The sequence below is a fragment of the Euwallacea fornicatus genome, chromosome 37 (genome assembly GCF_040115645.1).
Source record: "Euwallacea fornicatus isolate EFF26 chromosome 37, ASM4011564v1, whole genome shotgun sequence".
In the NCBI taxonomy this organism is placed as follows: Eukaryota; Metazoa; Arthropoda; class Insecta; order Coleoptera; family Curculionidae; genus Euwallacea; species Euwallacea fornicatus.
In genome coordinates, this window is record NC_089577.1 from 1,138,237 (window position 1) to 1,157,483 (window position 19,247).

Below are 19,247 nucleotides of genomic sequence, written 5' to 3' on the forward strand. Positions count from 1 at the left end.
TTCCAGCAATTACAAGTGTGACACAGTCAACGGAAATACATCTGCAGTAAGTTTACATTCGAGTGTTTCAGCAGAAGCTGCTTTGTACGCCTAAAATGTTGAATTTGATCGACCCTTTGGTAGGAAATGATCTAAATGCTTTCTTCACTTTATACCTCGATCAAGGCTAGGAGTTTTCCAACAATAACTTATAAAATTTGTTTCTAACTCAAATTGGCAAGAGTTACGATATTTTGTCTCCAAAGTTGCTGTTTCTTTGATTTCTTCACCTAACTATTTCATTCCTTGAAAGTAAACAGATTTTAAGACTTTAAATCGATGGGTTTCCCACTAAAATAATACCATTTTCGTCACCGTAGTCACAGAACATTCACGTCAAGTTCATTTCTGTAGGGTGATCAAGGCCGAGAGTTTCCCAATTAACATTCTACTTCCGTTTTGGCCACTTAAACTTTATTTCTAGTGAGCTCTAGGTATTTGGGTCGACAGGTGATGTTTTTAATAATTTTTTTTGGGGATAAGATCCTAGAAATCTCGTCTAGCGGTTTTACAATATACGTTTTTAACTCGTTTTTCATTTAATTTCACTAGAGGATCTCAGCAATTTAAAGCTGCGTTCCTACCACTACATTTGATGCCCTTTTAGCTACAGGGAAATGTTATTAAAATTGCTCCATTCCCTAGAGCAATCCGGCACAAAAGTTTTCTAATAAATTTTCTTTCGCTCTACAGTTTCTTTTTACTTATCAAAACCTTCTCCAATGAATCTCCTTCTCATCACTCAAATCCCCCTCAAACTCCAAAAAATTCTCCAAGGGCACTTTGGAGAGTTTGAGAGATTTAACACTACAAATACTGCTGACGTGTGTGTGCGCCTATAATCGATCGGAGACATTTTAGGTGTCGACGAATTAATTTAGTTAAGAGTCCTCGTTGACGAGACCCTTTCAGGAAAAACCCCCGGAAAATACAGCAATGATACGGTAAATTAATTACTATATCCGCGTAGAATTCCCAGATAGGGCCTGGGGCGACGAAAAGGGCCGAGGCGCTCGAACATTTATCCCGTAATGAACTCGACGGCTTTTGAGGACGTTTCTAGTGGATTCTGAGAAGTTTATTATCTTCTATTTGTGGCATTCCTGTGGAATTGGACTAGGGAGGCGAAGCTCTCATGTTGAAGAGACATATGGTAAACTTTTACGTTTATCCTTTATTCCAAAGTTCTTGTTTGGTATGCGAAAGCCCGCCTTTCCAAACAGTTATTTATAAATCCCCAGTTGTTTGTCTTTACATCCAATTTCCTCTAAAAGAGAAGAAGCTAAAATTAGCCCGTTCAGCTGCTTCCAAATGCCTTATTCGTGTTGGTAATCTGTCTTTGAATGCGACATCCAGCCGTTGGTACACATGTTGAAGTCAGGCAAGTATCAATTCATCACAATTCATCTTGGGGAGGTAAATGTCTTCATATAAAATCATTCCTGCCGCGTAATATCCAGACTCTAAACATGGATCTGGCCCTTGCCTGGAAAGCTCCCAGTCTGAAAGACGCCGAACTTAATGTCGCTTAGCTTTTTGAGCTTTTTAGTTTCCAGTTTTGCTGACTAAGTTATGCTGATCCAGGGTCAGGTCCAGCCTTAAGAGATTCTTTATTATACAGCGAGACGGCCGATATTAGGGATCAATCAGGCCTTATTACAGGAGGCATCTTTTGAGTCAGCACTTGAGGTTTCGGCTCAGCTCTTTTCGGAGAGTGCGGGGTTTGTGTACAGCGAAATACTATTGATGGAATTTTCTGAGCTCAGAATATTTTCTTTCGATCCGACTCTTAATATTTTGTATTCTGAGCGGATTTCTAACGGAAATTTTAGAGCACATAAAGGCAGAAATTCTGCTCAGAATATTTTTTCTTATGCTCAGAACTATTCTGAGAAACTTACGGCTCTTAATTCAGAACTGCGAATGTTTCCATAGCTAATTCGAGCAAAATCTCATTTACAGCCAAAATGTTTTCGTCTGTCTCTGGATTCTAAATCGCGTCACACATCTCCCTCAAAATCAAACAATAGAGGCTCTAAAAGCCCGCCACGAGATGACAATTGTTTCCTACCCCTCCTTTGGACCCCACAATATGCCCGGAACAGGAACATTTATTCCGTGATGAACTCTAGAGGCTTTGCAGTCTCCCCAAAAAGGATCGGGGAACTTTATGATATATTTAGAGCATTCCAGAGATATTGTAAGTATGTTAATATGGGACTTTGAGGGCCTCCGTTCGCACTCTATTTAGCTGCGCATTACGATAATTTGTTATTCAAATGACTCTATTACGTCGACGACTAGGACGTTAGTGTGTTTTAGCCTTCAGGTTTAATGTCCCGTGAATTGGACGAGGGTGTGGGTGTGCAAGTGTGTATGTGTGTGTGTGTGTGTGTGTGTGTGTGTGTATTATTTCAGACAATCTTGTCTTTACCCGGATAGGAAATATTGGATGTGGGGCCTCGATTTTGGGGCAGTGTTTTCCGAAGGGATTGAGAACGAATTTGACAGGAACGGCACATTTGAATAATAAAAAGAAGACACGGATCGACGCGGATTTGCAAATATGGTAGGCAAATAAAGGGGATTCATTCGATTTTGCCTAAATAACAACAATCAAACGCGGGGATTTAGATCCTCTGCGATGAGTTGGGGGACGAATTCTGCGAAAAAAATTCTCTTTAAAAAAATTGTAATTTGCGCTCAAAAACACTTTAAAAGGGTCGAGAAATCTCTAGGTATTTCGGAATTCAGGATGCGAAATATGTTTCTAATCTACAAAATTATACTGAATTTAGTAGGATTTCGCACATCCTTAGGGGAACAAATCTACCACTAGGTTTTCTTGCTTATGCAAGCAGATAATGAGCACATTTGCTTGGGTTAACCAAGCTCCAAAGGTTTCTATGGTCCACGTCAACAATATTTCAGTCTGCGCATAATCTACCTAAAATTTTAGTTAATTGCGTAGAATTTAGAACCTTCATGGACTGTAACCTACAGGTTTCCTCTATTTCCAGCGGCATTAACGTGAGCTTTGCATAAACTAATGGCTTCCATGACTCACTTTAATTTGACTATGCTTACCTGTGATGATAATCTCCCAAAAATATAACGAAACTAGTAAGATTTAGTAGACAGTCAGGGAAGTTAACCTGCTGAATTTCTACTAAACTTTGATTAATCTACTGGGTCTTCCTGCGTATTGAACAATTCCTACATAAAAGAGCGTCTGACAACGCCCTTGCTGATCTGGGATAATACCTTCAAGTATTTAGTAAAATCGTAGTTGGTGATTAATTAATAAATTTAAATCAAAATTCTATTATGTTGGCTCTTAGATTTCCTTTCACAATGTTCTGCGACATCTCATTTGGATTTTCCGAAGAACGACCCAAAGCCATTGAGGAGGCTCAACGGTATTTTCCAGAATGCGTTCCGTTCCAAATCCGGGAAAGAATCCTGGACGATGTGACAATTTGGGCGGGCCGTCCCATTTTGTTTCCCAGATTGGGCGGCGGAACGTTAAGACGAATTTATAGACCGGATTTTACGTTTTTGTTCCATGGGGAGAACTGAGGGATGTCTCTCTAGGACAACAAAGAATCGAAATTTGTCGTGGTGATTAAATAATTTCCAGCAGGGGTGAAATCGGAGAGGCGTTAATAAGGAACCTTAATAAGGGAATTGAATGATAAAAATGGTGATTAATTTCTAAATTTAGTGCTCCAAAAATGGAGGACGATTTTTAAAGGGCTAACGCACAACGCTCCATTAAGATTTGAATTTTATCAGACAACTTTTCTTATCAACCCTCGCAACAACGGGCTGGATTTGATTAATTTTTCAAAATACCCCGAAAACCATAAACCGGCCTACTTTCGTAGGCGGTGAAGGGCGCATTTATTACCCGCCGTTAAGGATTTGATCTTACATGTTCACGGGGTATCGATTCGGGGGCCCTGGAACTCCGAGTCAAACCGGCGTAAGAGAGTTATGTTATTGGGTAGTAAAGCATTGGCAAAAATTAAATATAGATTTACTCTGCCCATCCATAAAACATCCCTTGTTGGCGTTTCCGGTAAGCTCGCCTTCACGAACTTCATCCCAATAAGGAAAAGGGTCAATATTCAGTCCATATATCATAAACAATGTTATAAAACTGCCTCCAGTAAGGGCACATGGCGGATTTATAAGGATATATTGATATATTTATATCTTTCCTTCTCTTTGAGGCTGCATGAGAGATTTGTCGCCCCGTTTTGGGTAAAAGACTGAATGTACTAATGTGATTTTTTTAGGCTTATCAGCGACACATTAGCTTTAATGGCGGCCTTAATGACCTTATAAATCCCCCAAAAAGAGTGCGAGTGCTTTTTATGTAATCTCCTGGTCACTGGAAGTCCATTAAACGCGATATGACATCGATAATTAAAAACGAAGGGGTAACGCATTAAATATGGGGCTTCTAAGGTTGAAGACAGATTTCTCTTGAAACGACACCTTTTACCGTCGGAAACAAAGCCCTATTTCCCATAAGACTTTGCCAGGTACAGGCGTGGTTCTTGTTTACTATATCTAATAAGACGTTAGGTAATTGCATTACATCGATATTTCTCGGGAAAGACAGAAATCTAATACGCCAGTGCGAAGGGTAACGAAAATGGAACATTTTACGTGAAAACATTGGTAATGGGGTTTTTCCCTCGTGCCCTTATTACATGACAGGGACATGCAAGACTCCAGATGCAACTTCGAATGGTCAAAAGAATCACTTCGGCGATGAGATCAATCTGCCGACTATGTTCACTCCCTCCAGCTTTCATGTAATCCCGTGTAACCTCAAATCGTAGCCAGATTTTCTATTATTATTAGTGTTACTATGAAATCCAGTCGAAGCTAGTGTAAATCTGAATTGCATATTCGTTCGACTGAGCGTTTTATTCGGCACATTTAAGAGAGATTTACTGAATCCTCTGGATGGTGAGAAATTTAGAGCGCGATTTGCAGTTCAAAAGCATTAACAGTTCTGTTTTTGATCGAGAAAACGGGCCCTTTGAGGGCGATTTCCTTGTTGTTGTTGAACTTTGGTTGTGCGGATTTTTGATTGGAGATTATCGCATTCGAGATATTCGGAGAATTTTTTAATTTTCCCATATCAAAGCGGCTTTGAATGCTCTCTGAAGAATTTTAATAGACACCCGCAACGTGGCTAATGCGAGTTTTAACAAGGACTAAAAGCGTCGAGAAACCTCGGATGATTGCTGAGAAAACTAAAGTTTTCAATATTATGGGCCGGGAACTCCATTTGTAGTAGCGAACAAAAGTTTCACCAAAGAAAATCCCGTAGCCCTGTTTATCTGCCATCAATCCTCCTATGATACCCTCACATAAATTTTTCATAGACACTTCTCAACCGGTTCTCTAAAGATTCTTTGTAGTTTCGATATTTGGGATTTCATGGAGAGTCAAATGGCAACCTCTACACGGAGCACCATAATTCTTCTCCTTCACAAGAAACTCGCAGCAAAACAGGGCTTTAACGTGGATTTTAAAACTCGGAAAGTTTATAAATAATTCCGAAGCCTTGCCGGGGATTCTTCATCGTTCGCGACAACCATAATTATAAGACCTTTAAAATCAGGCACAGCACAACTTTCGAATAATAACAAACTTCCAAGCCCAGCTCTAATTAGGTGGCATTATGGAACTTTTTGGGTTTTTGAAAGCTATGTGTGCGACTGCAAAAGAAAATTCTGGAATATTTTTCCTTGCAGGGAAGTTGATTGTTATTAGCGCTTAACTCCAGGAAGTTCGTTGAGAGGGTGTTGACATGGAATTGCCCCAGTTTTCTAAGGTTATAGAAAAATTCCCTGCACTTTGGGCAGAAAAGAGTTGCCATGGTGAGATGCATAAATGCAGAGCTTATCGTTTAGAACATGAATACTGGGGAATTCGCGGTGCTCCAGAGGCGCAATTCGAGTCAACAAGGGTTTTCGATGTGTAGTATAAGTTCAAAACTTGCCATTCCTGAAGGATTTTTTCGTCGGTTCATAGAGAATCTCCTCACAAAATCGCAGTTTATTATGCTTAACCTTAAGGCCCAGAGAACTTTATTCACTGTTGCCAACTATAAAAGACTTTAAGCCTCGAACGAACTTTTCCCAAACTTCTGTTGTTTACTTGATACGATGCGGTCGAGTTCACTTTAATTTATTTCCCTTAAAGAAGGTTGATTTACGATGTATCTTTTCCTGCCTGTTTTTGAATTTGTGTTGAAGTACACATATGGATTTTTCCAACTTTGAAATTGCTGTTGTGGGAACTGTTGAAATTAACTTGATCCCGTCTGCTAAACGCTGCAATGACAATATTTGCACTAAAAGCACGATGGCACTGGATGATGCAAGGAGTGAATGGTGTGCTCGAGTGGTGAGGCACGAAAACGTGACGTTATTTCTTTTTCGGATCAATATTGGCGCGAAGGATAAATGACCGAAAGTACCAAGTTAAAATTACCACACAAACACTAAATCGCCAACACACCGACTACGTCTCATGTTTATTTAGTCAAAAAGCGGGATAAGAGTCCAATTTATGGTAATTTCGTGCGATAGCTCGAGGAATTTTACGAGGCTTTCGCGACTATTATTACCGTGTAAATCTCATTAAAACTTTATTGTCATGCTTCACTTTATTGTCGCTGGCAAATAGAGGATAACCAGGCCGAAAAGTACGAAGTTTTCTCCGTATTTCCGGAAAATTTCATTGATATAACTTTTCAAATTAGAAATCTATGTGTTTTCAACAAAAAAAGTGCTTATTTTTAGTTCAAGCTTTGTTCTGGGAAAGACGACTTGGCGAGGTGTATAACTTTCGATCGCTACCTTCAAGGCAAACATCGTAATTTTTATGTGAATCTGTCTACTTTTCGCCATATCTCCAGAGAATTTTATTGATATAGCTTGATCGAGTAAAAAACCATAGATTTTCAAGCTGACTCTATACATTTTAGCTTCGATACTCTTTCCGGGAAAGAGGCGTAATTTCTGGCCCTTTCCATTTACGCCAGTGACATTTCTTTAATCAGAAAGTGCACATTTTTTTCTATACTTCCTGACCATCTCGTGCTGAGGATCGAAAGGGGGACTCTGCCATGCCGGCACGATAGTTATTTCGAAAATTTTAGCAGTAATTAAGCTTGTTGCCGCCTCTGCTGCTGATCGCGATACAAAAACCCTCGACAAGGGGCGGAATCCTCAATTGCTCTCTTCTTTCACTTAAGCTTAAGTTTCTATTAAACCGCGTAATCCCTGGATTATGAAGGCTGATCACGTTCTTTGCCCCGAGCGATAGAATTAGCAATGCGTCATGGGCATTTGTTTGCGAACTCCTGCCCTTCATCGATCTGAATTGGTAAAATGTTTGCGGATGTGTATTACATAATTAGGATCATTGTGAGCTTAATTCTATCAACATTGCTGCTTGAGTCAATGGAAAATTATCTGCGAGGACAAGGGTACATACAGAGACTACTTCCGACGTTTAAAGGATCAATACTAATGCGATTGTGCATTATTTAGTTGGTGATTTTGAACACTTTCTGTTACATTCCGATCGCTCTCATTGGAAAACTAACAATGCCCCAGGCTCAACTGATTCAATTTAAAGATAAATCGATTACGTCCATTTTTTCGGACAAAAGCGCAATTTGTCGGAGAGCGAACCTTTACTATATAGTTTTTATGGTGCATTTGCCATGGTCACTTTTAGCTCATTTAACGCATGTTAATGCGCTTTCCGCAAAACTCACGCAATATAACAGGACAAATGTTATATATGATATTAGAAAACTCCCGACCCTGGTCGCTTTATAGATTAATTCAACTTTAGTTCAAAACACTCATTTCCGGCCCATAAAATCGTCTGATATTATCTAAAGGTCTCGATTAGGAACTAAGGAACCCATTACCCTACGTACCCAGTTTCCAGACTCTGCAATCAAAGAATGGGATTCGAAACATGCATTTCCAGGGATTTAATGTTTGTCGCAAGATAGGGAAATCATAGTCGCGCGACATGCAAATTCCTCTCGTAAACACTAATGGACGCGGCACTCCACTTTTATGTTTCCTTTATTTGCTTGATTATAAAGGCGGCATAACAATCCTGCTCTACATGAAACAGAGATCTAATGGGCCCAGGTATAATCAGATGAATTTTTCAGGGCGTCGTGCAATTTTTCTCAAGGGCGATTTTTTTTTCGAAGGGATATTAAAAAATTAAATTGAACATTTGCCCGGAAAGTTATGAACCCAATTTGTTTGTCTGAGAGTTTATGAGGGCACGTTTTTTAATATAAAAGTTAAGGGAGAACTTAATTTGGAGTCCCTTAACTTCAGTTTCTGATTTTTTTATCCTAAGCAAATAATGGATCAGTTCAAGGGAGTAGATTTTCTAAGTGGTGCAATCTAGAGGGATGGTTTTGAGATTTAATAACCAGCAGCCCACAATTTCCATATTCTGATAAGATGCGCAAATTTAATTTTTTTCACGGTTGCTTAGCGAGAGTTTCGGGTAATTACATTAAAACTAAAAGTCTTATTTGTTGAAGTTGCATGGAAGCTATTTAAAAATTGAAGCTTTCGAATAGGTAATCTTGAAGGGCTCCCAGCTTGTCATAATAACCATCTCTGTAACACGTCATCTCTTAAAAATATGAGGTTATTACGGAAGTTCGTTTCGGAGTTCCCTGCCAGAGATGCGCTTGGAGATTCTCAGGTTTTCAGACACATTTTCAGTCGTTTCAGGCCGGTGGCGGAAAATATTCAAAATGTTTCATTTCTCTAATGGGATTTCTCCACCAATTAATTTTGGGCTCAATAATGTCGCATATATTGTGTATAACCGCTGAATTTTCCGGCTTAATTGAGATAGAAGCAGTGACGTAGTGGAGCCTCATATCGTAGCAAGGCGTAGCGTTTTTCGGTATTTAAACAGGAAAAAAATAATGTTTAAAAATTGCAATTTCACAAGTGGATTTTCCGCACCGATGGAATTTGGCGGCTTAAAAGACCTTTTGCATCGATGAATATTGAAATCAATATCAATTTTTTCTCATATGCTGTGTATAAGCAACAAAATTCTGAGATTCGTTCAAGCGCAGACTGTAACGTGCGGGAGCATCGAGTTGGGGTGAAACAAACTTTTTCCACTAAGGTTTACCGTTATAGAGCTTTGATCTGGAAATGGTACGACTCTTCTCGATTTTATCCGACAAAAAATCAGTGAAATCTGCAACTTCAAGTTTACATTTCTAGAGGTCTATTAGTGGAATTCATTTTTTATTTCTCAACTAACGAACCATCAGAACATGAATGGAATAAAACGACAAGAAGATGAGAATCTTAAGAAAGCGTAATTAATTCAGCAGCTTTTCATATTTAAACTAGCCGTGTAGTTCACGTCGGATCTCTAGGATATTCAGCAGCATTTAAATACATTAGCATATTACTTGCAATGCTTCTAAGTTATATTTTATGCGTTTATTCACTCCGGAAGTCGTCTATTGACCCTAGATAAGACAATATTCGTCATAAAGTAAATCGAAATCGCAGGGTGAATTTATTCCGGATCATTTACTGTGCCCGCATATGGGCATGTAAGAGAAACTACGGGCATGTAAACTGGCGTGTAATCCTGGTCGGTGCTTCCGTCTTCTGTAACGACCTCCGAATCAATTTAAATCCGCTCTCAAGGAGATATTGTGTGATTTGTTGCGATTTCCCTGGATTTTCCCGGATGGGGAAGCACATTTAAAGGGAGACTTTCCCATCAATCAACGCAATCGTCTGCGACTAAGCGAGCATTAAAACTTTCGACTTAATTAGCGAAATGAAGAATACCCGTAATCCGTTACCGATCTTTGAAAAATTATTAGAAATCGTCGTTTTAAACGGGTGATTTATTACTCCAATAAACGAGGTCTTGCAAAATTCCAGTAAATTTCCAGTGAAACACATCGGGCGGCTCCCAGTCGCTCTTCGCCTCGAGACGCGGCACTAAAGGAAATGGTGAAGATTTCACTGGCGTCGCCCACTGCCATGCCTCTACTCTCCCGACTTCGATTCTCAGAAGCTACCGTCGCTGCCATTTTCAAACCCTCCAAAGCACGGAAATAACGAGAGTCCCAAAAAATCGAGAGATGCGGCAACTTGCCAGATGACCCGTTGGTTATTGAGCCGGATCCACGAAGAGCTGGAAAACAACCTCATTTGGCGCTGGTCGGAACTGCCCCCAACACATCATTTCCCTCTGCAGAGTATCTACACCAAGTCTATTATCGCGACGGTCACCAAGGGCGGTGCGAAAAAGCTGACTGACTGTAAAAGCTTTCAGGAATTTACAAGTTCTGATAACATCGTCAGTTGTGGAAATTTGCGCCAGTGGCGAACTTGATGAAAAAGTGCATACGACAGAAATCTGCGACTCGAGCTTTGACAAATTTGGGGAATTGGAGAAGGTGTTGAGCCCTATCGGTGCGTTCGAAAAGAGGGTACTTGCAGGTTCTGTTGAAACGCGCTAGAAGAGTGGCCGAATTTCAAAGTTATTTTTGCAAAATTGAGATTTCTCTCTGCGCCACCGCAAACAGAAAATTTTACTCTTTCATTCCATAACTTGGGTGGAAAATTAATTAGCAGTCTCCGGGGAGGGCTCGTAAGTTCGTTACTTTACTTGAAACTTTAAGCAGTTTTCGTGTCATTGCTTTATCGCCATGTCTCACTGCTTGTTGGATTGCAGTTTTAATGACGAAGTTTCCGAGTAAATTTCTATTAAATTGCTTTTATTCCTCCTAAAGGATGATAATCGCGAAATGACATGCGACTCATACCGTCGAGGGTTGTAATCAAAAGGAGCTCGCAATCGTACCCCGAATGATTACATGAAAATAAAATGTCTAAAAATTGACAACACCTGAGGATGTTGAAATTGGGAAATTTTACTGTGGGGGTGAAAGCACGGTTCGGTCTGTGAATAGCAAGCGAAACATTTGCATAGGACGCGAAGTGTGGCTGGAGCTGGGAAGGAATTCCTGAGAATACTGGTAACGCAAGACAGACGTCTGATGCCACAAGTGCATTTGAAAAATTATAAATTCTTACCTAAAACTCACAGCTGAGTAACTACTTCACCGTCGAGTCACCAATTAATCTTGTCATGTCTGGTCGTAAAATTTCTGGAATTAAGTAAGAGGTACGGACGTGGCGTGCAAGGAGTTTTGAATAATGCCGTTGACTCGATGAAGAATTTTGCGGTTGCAATTGCATATGAAAAACTACATGAATCATTTCAATTGTAGTTCATAGGGTACTACATTGGTGCAAGTCCTGACTGCATACATATCTCAATTATGAAAATGTGAGTGTGGAAACGGTCTGGAAACGTTGAATGTTTACGACACTTTCCGGAAGTCTATTCATATGGAGGTGGAAAAATAACGGTAATGGCTGAAATAACAATTGACGGCAGAAGTTACCTCGTTTTCCCGAATCGATTCTTAACAGCTCGAGAGTGCATCGATACCATCCTTGGCCCTACAGTCCAGCCGTTTGTCGACCGAAACTTTCGCCCCGTGCATGGTAATGGTCGGCATTGGGACAGCCTGGTCCACCAAACGAAGGAATTGTCGCCCCGCCGGGGCCAGCGCAATTGCCAGATTTGAATCCAAGCGACCATGTTCGAGACATGTTTCGCACAAAGAGCTTTGCCTTCCGATTCCGGGAACTGTCATCGGAAGAATGGGGAGAATATCACGAGCGGAAATCGACAATACCATTCGGGGCATTGACCAGAGAATTAAGTCTGTAATTAGTGACCCTGCGGGCCACATTTTATGTTATATCAGACTGCTCCTTTCACGGTTCCCGAGGACGTTTGGTTAAGGCAAAAAGAGGTCGCTCCTAGTCATATTTACAACTCGTGAATTAATTACTATGATTCAGGAATCGATCGAGGAAAGCTCCGTTCTATTGCGCGTTAAAAACTTCCCAACACAACAAATGCATAACTTTGCTTTCCAATTGATTTGAGAAGAACTTCAATTTCCTTATAAAAACATGCTTAGATATTTCCGATCTGTGTATTTCAGGGTTAAAGAGCTTACAGTTCGTCCTACATTTGATGGAAAAATTGATCGAATCGGGCAAGACATGTAGCCATGGCGTTCGAGGGATTCTGGATCATATTGTCGATGCACTAAAGAAACCTGATGCCGTACCTGCGCTCGAGAATTCAAAACTCCCACAGGCGATACTCAGCTCAGCAACTGGCTCATGGTCGAAGGCCCCCGTCTGGCTCTGCGTCAGGTAAAAAAACTCGCTCAAGTAATCCAGCTTCAGGGATTTGTCCGGAAAATCCACAATCCTCAAAGATGTGTTTGCCTCGAAGCCTGTTGCTTCTCATCCATACAACACGCCCCATTACAATGCATCTCTTGTGGCCGGACTTTACCACTAAAGGGAGTTATTGAGGGCAAGGCGCTCCGTCGGAGGGTTGTCGCAGGCTCCATGGCACATCCCAATAGGTCCCCATGGAAAGTCGGGCGTTTGTAATGGAGATGCAATTAATGCCGTCATAATGTGTGTATTGTTGCCGTAAATCTCATAACCACTGATGTGAGTTTTAAGCGGAATTAACGTGCTTTTAAAACTGCATAAAACACGCTAATGGCTTTAAAACTTTGGCTCGTAGTCGGCGGAATTAATTCGAAATGGGGGGGACAAAGGAGGCACGTCGAGCTGGACAATTATCCAGGGGGATGTAACGAACCATTCTATAAACTGGCACAAAAGTTTGGAGTTTAGAATTATCTATTATTCGGTGGGGTCAACTCGGGGAGTTTTCACATAATATTTTCTTCAGAATAATGTCACAATTTCGTCATGCCCCATCTCTCCAAGGCATTAAACTTGCCCATTAAACCGGTCCCGAAGGAAGAACTTTAATGGGCAATAAAACAAGGCGATGAGACAAACCACGGACACCAGTTGTCCGCGAAGTTAGCGAATTCGGCCGCAACGGATATGAACACATATATCACAGATTAGTTCTGAACTTCCGGGTTATCTGGATGAATGTCGCGGCTGGAAAGTGGAGGGTTTCCACCGGCAATCGAAGCGCGTGATTAATTTGACCGAAAAAATTCCGGCCTATCCAGGGCCGCGGCCCCGGATTCAAATTTGGGGCGAGCGAAAAAAAATCTTCGTTCTCCCTTATTCTCCATGATTCTCCCTCGATTTTATTAGGGCCCATTAATGCGGGCTTATCTTCTCTTATGTTAAACGTCTGCCATTACCCACGGCAGCGGTAATATCCCGCTTAATCGCTACATTAGATAGAAAGCAGAATTATTTAAGTTGGCTCTTGTATTGATTGCTTCATCGCTCTAATATTCAATCAAACACTATCAAATTAGAATCTCAAATTCGATTGTTCCGAACTATCGAGCATGCACCACGAAATGCGGCATATACAAGACGATGCGTCCCTTGAAGGAAGGATAATGCTCCATTATCGCCTCGTCAGCATTACCAGTAATTGTCCCTGCAGCTCATTAAAATCCTGCGATTATTCAGAGGCATAGACCGAGTGGACACGTGTGTGTTAGCTACCAAGGGGGTTTTTGTCCAAACGGCTATTTGCCTGACCCGCCCAACGAAGCAAACCAAATCGGCCACCGGCGAAATCCGGCTTAAAAGCCATAAAGAAGCTTTTATGTCCTGCGGAATGGCCGGACGAGACGTTTTCAATTCTCACTTCAACTAGGGAATTAACGGTCAAAAGCGGCCGCTACAAGTAATGCTGACCTAACCGTATTTGATTTGCAACGGCCATTTCCTGGACGATTTCCACTGGAGGCTTTGAAATTTTCCCCGAGTTTAATTGTGGATTTCTTAGGCGATGTTTCAAATGTAATCTACACTCAAACAGTGCATTATCGGGAAGCTCCATTAGGCGAAAGCGCCACGTGCAATCTGTATGTCAATATTTAGACCTACCAATCCCGGGAGTTATTGGAAATCGGAAAATGCAAAGCAGCGATGGGGGATTGCGAGTTCTTTAATTTCGGAAAAGTTCCAATTGAAAATGTGGGGATTTTCGCCAGTTCCCTCGTAGCCCCCGCACCCCCACGAAGACCGCCCTTGTGGGAGATGATTTTTTCGATCCGCGTGAGGTACTTCGTATGGTCCACTAGAGGGAAAAGTGACTCCCGGAGAGCCCTCCCGCATCAAAAAGGCCCTAGAGGGAGCACATTTTTCAGCAGAATATCAATCGCAGTTCCTCGTCCCTGCGCAGCCAATTTGGTCCAGATTTTCCGCAAGTTTTGATAGTAAATTCCCGGATATCTCTCCTATCAGGAAGGAATACAAATTTACCCTAAAAGCTGTTTTTCACCTCCCAAAACGTTTCTCTCACTGATTTCGCCTGTATCTGAAATTGATCGAAGGCCGATATCTCTGCATGTAGAACAGATTTGTCTGGTTTCAATGTATGTGAAATACACGCGGGGGTGTCGAAATGGGGCGAATTTCAGAGAAAATCATGCTTGATGCTGTAGCTGATAAATGCAAATGAAAGCTGCACAAGTCAGAGTACACACCATGAGCAAACCGGATCAAAGTCCTACTGTATCCAATATCCATTTCAATATTTGGCCGCAATCAAATCAGGCGGACATGTGCAAATATTCTCCCCTGTAATACTGTACATGCAGGTTGATTAATGCGAAATCCGCGGTATTCCTAAATCGAAAATGTTAGTATGTTTAAAACGGTCGAAGTTGGTAAAAAGATCTTTTCCAGAGGTAATAGAGGATTGTATATTGCGAATATCAACTGCGATTCACTTCGGGGCAAATAGAAATGCAAAGCAGTGTAGGTAAAGCGTGGAAGAGAGGAAACTCAGTTTTTATTATTGCATCGGGTTTTGCTAAACGTGTTTTGAATGTGGTGAGTGTGCTGTTCTGATAAAATTTCATAGAGAGCTCCCCGGGCCTCGTGAAAAAACACAGCAACGATTTTTGCTGCACTTTTTCTCCCATTTCCACGGTTCGACATAATCTTCGATTCTGGCACCACCGGTTGCCAGAGGACTCCTCACTCTTCCCTGCGTCGTCACGAGTCCCTGCAGATTCTCACTCGCGCCCAACGGAATACCAGACCGGGAGAACGGTCCCCGGAGTGCCCTGCCCGACGCTTAGAGAACGAAGATGCGAAATATTACATCAGGTTTCCGTTGAGGTTGACGCACCTGACTCAGCGACTGAACTAACCTGTCTCAGCGAAGTCTTCTGCACCCCGTTCACAGCGGGAAGCATCGAATGTTTCGGAACGGGGACCGACCTCGAGGTCCACCTCAACAGTACTGTCAGATCTCCTTCCATCGAGCCATATCTTCAAGTTCGAAAGTAGAGTGTATGCTGTGCGACGTAGGAATGAGGATGACCCGTAAAAATGGTTTTATTTAAACAATTTTCGGAGGTTCACGTTTCCATGTGAGAACGCAAAAACCGATCAAATTTTCAGCCATATTCATCAGCCTGAGTTATCAGAAATTTGAGATTTTTCTTTTGCTATAAAAATTGCAATGAAATATCAACAATGCGACTGCAAAATATCGTTTATTGGTGTGCGGTGCGCCTGGGAAGAGCTTTTGGATTAATCGAACACGCCCAGACGCAGAATGCAGCGAAATTTCCATCAATTCGGCGACTTCGAGAGGGGCTGCGAACAATGGGTCCATAAGAGCCTGGTCGGTCATCCAGGGAAATCGCCACTAGACTAAAACCGTTGGGTAAACACTTTCTTTGGGCATTTCCAAGAAGAGCAAACAGGCAGAAGGACAGGTACCGGGCGATTACGACGAACTACGAAACGTCAAGATCGTCGCCTTCGAATTATGGCCCTGAGGGATAGGTTCGTCCCGTCGTGGACGCTAGCCCATCGGCGTTTTGCTAAGTAGAGAGAGCCCATTGGGATTCGAACCATTTATCGCTGGATAAGAAGTTTCGGACTAAATTCCTACCGCCCCCATCTTGTGTTACCCCTCACCTGAAATCATCGTCAAAATCGACCGCGCTGGTGCAGAGAACGGATACGTTGGAATCTGGAATGGGGTACCAACGTGTTTAGTGACGGATCTAGATTCTGTTTAGGTGTGCATGATAGTCGGGCAAGAGTAAGAAGAAGACGGCATCCTCAGTTTGCAATACCATGTCCATCGTATCGTTGCGGTAGTGCCTTGGAGGGCTATCGCATATGACAGCAGGTCACCTTTATTTTTCGTTAGAGGCAGTAAAACTGGATATCCAAGAACTCCTGGAACCTCGTCTTACCTGGAAACTCTCATTAATCCAGTTTGCCAGCAAGATTACGCACGAAAACACGTGATTAGGATGACCATGGACTTTTCCCAACAAAATGCAATCGATTCGCTACCTTGACCACCTCGACCTCCAAATCTCTCAACGATTGAACGTGTATGGGATATTGTAGGTAAAGTTTGCATAGTTTATCTTATCCCTTACAAACCCTAACGGCGCTATATCATGCTGTCCAGTTAGCCTGAAATGAGATCCCCCAAGGGGATATCAATCACCTCATTAGATCCATACCGAGACGTGTACAGGAATGCGTAAGACACCGCAAAGGACCCACAAATTATTAACTTCTATTTGATTTTTTACGATTAAAACTGTTCAGTTTTTCAATCGAGTATTTGTTTTAATGTCGGAAACGTGCACACCAAAAACTATTTACTATTTTTACGGGGTGTTCTCTTTTCTATGTCACGTAGTATAATCTGAGGAGGCTAAATCTGGCGAATCGGTCGGACGTGGAGACAGTTCGAAATCTCTTCGGTTTTGACCATGGCGATGACGCAGGTGTGGACTGGTGCGTTGTCTCGATGAAACGAGACTTTCCTTTTCGCCAAACGCAGTGGCTTTTTCCTAATTTTTTCGCTCAAACGCTAAAGCAACTTTCCATGAGATTCTCCGTTTATTGTTTTTCCTTTCGGGAGATAGTCAATGAGAATGTTCCCACGTGAATCCCAGAAAATAGGTGCCGTTACCTCTCGCACAGATGGACCAGTTGTCGCCTTCCCTGGAACCGACCCTCCCCTCTGAGTCCATTGTTTTCCCTGCTGTTTAGCCTTAAGTGCAAAATGATGGGCCAAGTTTCGTCCATAATTATAAATCGACACAAAAACTCGGCTTTATTGTTGCGAAACTTTGCCAAACACTCCCTTGAAACACTCTCTTCTCGCAGTTTTGTTCAAATTGGCGAGTGATCGCACTGTTCATCTTGCACACAGATTCCTTGTGTCCAATTCAGCGGTCAACGCGCGATGTCCAGTACTTTTCGAAAGGCTTATCAGGTCTGCTAACTCGCACAACTTTAGCCGATGATCTTCCAGCTGAGTTTTGTGCATTTTCACAGCAATATCTCGAGTTGTCAGATCTGGAGCGTCATTGGGTCGACCACTGCGAGGTTCGGCTGGGCAGCCGGTACGACCGCGTTTAAACTCCACTATCACCCAATACCTTAGAGTTGTTAAGGAAGGACGCGACTCGTCTGAAGTAGAATTTAACTCCGCTTTGGTGTTAGATGGACTAAGATCTTTTAAATGGAAGTATTGAATCACGTATAGATGACCAATTTTTTCCATTTACTCGGTTCCAAACAAGCGCAAATCAACGTAGCACTCTGGAACTTTATATATACACTTTTTAGGGTGAGGTTTTTGAGATATAGGCAAGTTTCTAACAAAAAGATGGCCATCTATGTGCCAAGTCGTGAATTTTGGAATTCTCTTTGTACATTAAATGCTTACTGAAATTTGCGAAATTTTCCCTCAGAAACTACTCCCGTTCGTGGGGGATCCCCGCCGCGAGCTTCAAATCTTCTCCCCCTCAAACTCATCCAAACTGCCGCCGAAATTCCGTTTCTCAGAATGTCCCAGGGAACATAACGGCACTTTCTAAGGAATAATCTGTTCCTTGAAATGTTCCAATCCGCACTCCTCGGTTTCGGGGTGGTATTTGGTTCTCCGAGGGCGAAGACACCGTCATTTGAGTGTGAAGAGACCGAGATACCTCCACTGAATACTGCTCGCGGGAAAGTCCCGAAGCGTCTTGCCGATCTCCAGGTTCGACAGGGCAGGACCGGAATGGTTGCGGATTCCTGGTCGTTGGAAAGCTCTATGTGGAGAATTGGCGAGGGTGAGGCGTTTCCCATTGCAACCTCTCCCATATTCCGCCCTTAAGGAGCTCATGATTATTATTTACAACTCAGATGTTGCCTTGTCAAGAATGTTGCCGTTTTGAAGTGACGGTGATGGGCGATGGTGGTGCAGGGAAAACGGGAAGTAAATCGACGCCCAGGGGCGGTAATAACACTATGAAATATTTATGCGATTTGCCGGAGCTTCTCGTTTTACCCCGAGTTTGGATTGAATTGAAGAGAGAATAAAGGGACTTTGATGTATTTACATAAAACACCCCTCCAAATTTAAGTGCTTCCAATTAATCGAACATAAGCCGAAGAATGCAGCCGTTGCCCGGAATATTTCAATTTGCTTTCGGTTAGTTCTAGGGCAATTAAAAGTGAGAATTAATTGCTTTTTTCAGTTCACTTGTTTCCGGATTATATCCACTTGCACCGCGATAAATTGGCAACTAGCTGTCGGGACGGCACTTATTTTCACTTTGAATTTATGAGGTCAATTTCAACCTAGAAACTCGGTCAAAGATAAGGGGGGGAGAGGGCCGAACCCTTCTGGTAGTTTGATCGGTAATGCCCGTCCGCAATTGGGCGGGCTGCTTCCTGCCAGAATGAAAACATGTCGACTGAAACCATAATAGGATTTATCCTTCGTGAAAATACACAGGACTGCTCATGCGCTGGGCGGTCGCCCAGTTCAATGGAACATTCCATGTTAAGAATTCAGGAAGGGAGAGGGTCTGTGTGGGACTTAAGACGCCGAAAGACCTGGTTAGCTCGTCTGTAGGGGGATTTTGGACGGGGAGAGATTTGGCATCGATGTTTCTGCGTTTTATTTCAGATTCAATTAACCGTTCCCTTCATTTTCACGACATTTTAATCGAATTTTAAATAATACATCTTGCAAAGCGACGAGGGCGGTGAATT

The 19,247-nt window shown here is 42.1% G+C and overlaps 1 protein-coding gene across 2 annotated transcripts in view; it reads left to right on the forward strand.

Moving 5' to 3' along the window:
• The first annotated feature begins 12,282 nt into the window (after positions 1–12,282).
• Positions 12,283–19,247, forward strand: part of LOC136349303 (glutamate receptor ionotropic, kainate 2) — a 44,209-nt gene continuing 37,244 nt past the window's right edge. For both annotated transcript variants that reach the window (XM_066300765.1, XM_066300763.1), the window contains exon 1: positions 12,283–12,404. In XM_066300765.1, the coding sequence (XP_066156862.1) occupies positions 12,308–12,404 (97 nt within the window). In that variant the 5' untranslated portion in view covers positions 12,283–12,307. The remainder of the gene's footprint in view (positions 12,405–19,247) is intronic.